This window comes from Nematolebias whitei, chromosome 11, assembly GCF_014905685.2.
Source record: "Nematolebias whitei isolate Nwh7 chromosome 11, NemWhi1, whole genome shotgun sequence".
NCBI classification, from domain to species: Eukaryota; Metazoa; Chordata; class Actinopteri; order Cyprinodontiformes; family Rivulidae; genus Nematolebias; species Nematolebias whitei.
This window is the reverse complement of record NC_056508.1, coordinates 31,384,326-31,388,503: the sequence shown is the minus strand read 5'-3', so window position 1 is coordinate 31,388,503 and position 4,178 is coordinate 31,384,326. Positions and strand designations below refer to the sequence as shown.

At 37.5% G+C, this 4,178-nt stretch overlaps 1 protein-coding gene across 1 annotated transcript in view; it reads left to right on the top strand.

The window, feature by feature from the left end:
• The window catches only part of smc1a (structural maintenance of chromosomes 1A), a 10,103-nt gene extending 6,166 nt beyond the window's left edge, over window positions 1–3,937 (top strand). The window contains exons 18-26 of the mRNA XM_037684881.1: window positions 103–248; window positions 356–509; window positions 581–688; window positions 942–1,098; window positions 1,223–1,377; window positions 1,876–2,027; window positions 2,112–2,181; window positions 2,283–2,393; window positions 3,232–3,937. Coding sequence (XP_037540809.1) covers window positions 103–248; window positions 356–509; window positions 581–688; window positions 942–1,098; window positions 1,223–1,377; window positions 1,876–2,027; window positions 2,112–2,181; window positions 2,283–2,393; window positions 3,232–3,312 — 1,134 coding nt within the window. The 3' untranslated portion in view covers window positions 3,313–3,937. The remainder of the gene's footprint in view (window positions 1–102; window positions 249–355; window positions 510–580; window positions 689–941; window positions 1,099–1,222; window positions 1,378–1,875; window positions 2,028–2,111; window positions 2,182–2,282; window positions 2,394–3,231) is intronic.
• The last annotated feature ends 241 nt before the right edge of the window (window positions 3,938–4,178 follow it).

The following is a 4,178-nucleotide window of genomic DNA, read 5'->3' as shown; positions in this document are numbered from 1 at the left end:
AAAAAACGAAGTCCAGATGACATGATTCAACCTTTTTTGTTATATTGTTATTGTTGTTATTTTATTTTTTTGAGTAAAATCTTGTTGTATGGTTTTATCTAGGAGGAGCACAGACACATGAAAATCATTGATGAGACGATGGCCCAGCTGCAGGACCTGAAGAACCAGCACCTCACAAAGAAATCTGAGGTTAATGATAAAAATCATGACATGGAGGAGATCCGCAAAAAACTGGGAGGCGCCAACAAGTCAGTGGCTATGAAAACAAATTCATTTGAAAATTTCTGCGGTCAGTGTACAAGTTACATTTTTGTTATCTGTATTTTCCATTGTTTTTTTTTGGGATTTATTTCAGAGAGTTGACTCAGCTGCAGAAGGAGGTGACTGCCATTGAGACCAAACTGGAGCAGAAGCGTAGTGACCGTCACAACCTGCTGCAGGCCTGCAAAATGCAAGATATCAGGTTGCCGCTTCGCTCTGGGACAATGGATGATATCAGCCAAGGAGAGGTGTGTAAACAGACATGACAAACTTTTTCTAATGAGAATAAAAAAAGTCATCTTTTGTTCTGCTGTTGTAGGGGAGCTCCCAGACAGATGAGTCCAGTAGCCAGAGGACATCCAGCAGTGTTCTGGCTAAAGAAGCCTTGATAGAGATCGACTACAGCATCTTATCTGAAGACTTGAAGGTATGCAGGAACTTCTGTTCCTTTTAACATTCAAACTACCTCAGTTTGTTTTAAAGCATTATTACTGTAGCTCTCTGGATTTGAGTTGCTTATATTTCTAAGTGGCAGTGATGTTAATAATAAATTACATTATTCTATTATTCTGCTCAGTTATAGTGATCTCACTAATGTACAAACAAAGATGAACTCTACTCAAAGTCAGGCTTTAAAATAAAAATAGAAATTAAATCTTTTTTTTTTAAATTTCCTACAGGATGCATTGTCAGAGGAAGAGATAAAGGGAGAGACGAACACACTGCAGCAGCGTCTGAATGAACAGCAGAGTATCCTGCAGAGGATCAGTGCACCCAACATGAAGGCCATGGAAAAACTGGAGAGCGTCCGGGACAAGTTCCAGGAGACCAGTGACGGTGAGTTTTAGTGGGTGAAATGACTGGGGTGAAATGATCGGGAGAAAAAAAAAATGGTAATGGTATAATTTCTGAATCTGCTAATGTTACATTAATGGTTTTGTTTGTCCTTCCCCTCCCCCAGAATTTGAAGCTGCCCGTAAGAGAGCCAAAAAGGCCAAGCAAGCCTTTGAGCAGATCAAAAAGGAACGCTTTGATCGTTTTAATACCTGTTTCGAGTCTGTGGCCACAAACATTGACGAGATCTACAAGGCGCTCTCGCGCAACAGCAGTGCTCAGGTGTGTGGTAACTATGACGACTTGTCGGTGCAGAACGAACACTTCTGTTCTCATTCAGTGACGTGTCTTGTTTATGACAAGTAATTGTAGGAATCTTGCTTCATGGTATGACACGGTGCACAATTCATGGCCCACGATACTTTTATTATAACAATACAGCAGTCCTGCAATTATCAATAAATTACATGGGAATGCTTAAATTATCCATCACAGTACATTTCAGTCTGAGTGAAAAATATTGTTGATGTTAAATGACTGCTTTCATGTATCTTGGTCATGATAAGAGGTAGATTGACAAGTACCTTTTATTTGTGTATTCAGTACCCTCACAAGAAGGAAGGAGAAAATGACACCTGTAGGAAAATCTGTTTAGAGCAGCTTCAATAAAAATATTAGTATCTGATGGGGACATATTGAGAATTGTATCAAACTGTATTTTCCTGGGTAAATATTTTCTCAGCCAGTAATGCTTAAATTAAAAGTGTTCTTCTTCTCTAGGCTTTTCTAGGCCCAGAAAACCCAGAAGAACCATATCTGGATGGGATCAACTATAACTGTGTGGCTCCAGGGAAGAGGTTCAGACCCATGGATAACCTGTCAGGAGGAGAGAAGACGGTTGCCGCCCTGGCTTTGCTGTTTGCTATTCACAGGTAAATGCATGTTTGGCTGACTTCGTAAGTTAATGAATATATCTACATTTTTCTTTCGCCTTCAACATATTTGCATTTTTGTAGCTACAAGCCCGCCCCCTTCTTTGTTCTGGATGAGATTGACGCAGCTCTGGACAACACTAATATTGGCAAGGTCTGTTTTTTTTTTATTTCGTAACTAATTGTCTTAGTGATGTGATTAATTTAATTTAGCTTCTTATTCTTGTTTTACAACCTTGCCTTTGTTCCCATAAGGTGGCCAATTACATCAAGGACCAGTCGGTGCAGAACTTCCAGGCCGTCGTCATTTCTCTGAAGGAGGAGTTCTACACCAAGGCAGACTCACTCATAGGTGTTTATCCAGAGGTGCGTTTCTCTTCTTGTTCATTTTGAAACATTTCTCTATTTAAGAATAGACATCTTGAAAAGTTCTCTTTTAAAGTTACTAGTAACTTGACCTGTAAGCTATAGGCCACCATCAACAGTCTTGATTAGAGCCTAATCACAGTCTACATTTATCTAGGAAGCACCGAAAGAATTGTTTTTAGCGAGTTAGCGGGACTGTGCATGAAGCAAACCTTCATAATCCCAAATATTTTTATTGATATCTAAATTTATTTATTTTTTTTTCTCATTTCTAGTACTAGTCAAAGGTTATACCCACCTACTCTTTGGGTAGGTGTGTTCAAATGTTTTGCTGGTCCTGAACACGTATCAGCCAAGAGTTGGGTTCATAATTTACTTTAATGCCATGAGGTCAGAGTCAGTTTCTTTGTCATTTGCACCACATGTGGTACATGTGGTGGAACGAAATTGTGTAAACAGGGTCTCTGTTACATCCAACAATAAAATGTAAAAGAAAAACGGTAATAAGATCTAAGATATGATCTTATCACTGAGGTCCATTGTGAATGACACTGATGGCTACGAGGAACGCTGTTTTAAGAGAATTGCTTGGGTAATATTTATTAAAGTTAGTGTTCATTTAAAGTTTCGTATGGTGTAATTTGGAAAATAAAAAAAAAGCTCTGTCATTTTAGTTTATAAAATACTTCATAATTTTAGGTTATATAGTTTCAAGCCTGTTCTAATAATGCAAAATCTAACTTGGGCATTCTTCATAATCCAGAATAAAATGACGAATAATCCCATCGTCTATCTTTTAAGAAATTCTAATATTGAAACTTGTTGTTTTCATTCACAGCAAGGAGATTGTGTCATCAGCAAAGTGCTCACCTTTGACCTCTCGCAGTATCCAGATGCCAGCTCAAATGCAAATGAATAATGAGTGCGCTCATCTCCATGTGGGCAAGTTGTATGTTTCATTTACTCTGTAGTCACAGATTATGTATTCATTAGGCCTTTTATGTTGTTTTGTTTTTTACCTGTTGTGTTTTATCATGTATTTGTTGGACATTATAGATCAGTAAATTAGGAACATTTTGTAGTAAGATACACAAACATTTAAACAGTGGAGCCATTTTCTCTATTTGCCACAGTAATAAGTTCAAACAAATATGAATTACTAATGGAAATCAAAACTTTTTCATTGAACTAGAATTTTATCAAGTGGAACTTATGCCAAGTCAAATGAATGCACATTGTTTCTGACTGCTTTTTAACTTTTTGTGGCTCTCGTTTCATTTGTGTGCTCTGAACTGCTTTTGTTGTGCGTACTTAAAATGCTACTTTTTTATTTTCAAAGCCGAAAGCAAATGTTGTTCCAGTATTTGGAGACATTCCCTTGTGTGATAACTAAATAAAACTCAGAATTAGCTGCAGCTGGCAGGACTGTAATGAGATTCTGAAGCTTGTCTAAACAAAATAACTTCAAAGAGAACAGTCTTACGAAAAACAAGAGTTGTTTGTTTGTGTTATTCTGAAATGACTGTTGCTAAACAAACAAATCCACATATGATTTCCTCGAGTCTGTTTTGCTTTTAGCTTCAATAAATAAAATACAATTTAATTGTTCTCCTTTTATTTCATTTACATGCCAGTGTTCAGATTTAATAGTTTTTTTTCACCCCTCAAGTGTGTGCATGTTGTTGGCTTAGATTTCACTCCATAAGGAGTCTCACCTTTCTGTGGTGTCTCTATAAATAGTCGCTCAGTTTCACACCACCGTCTGCAGAGCAGCAGCCTTCTTAC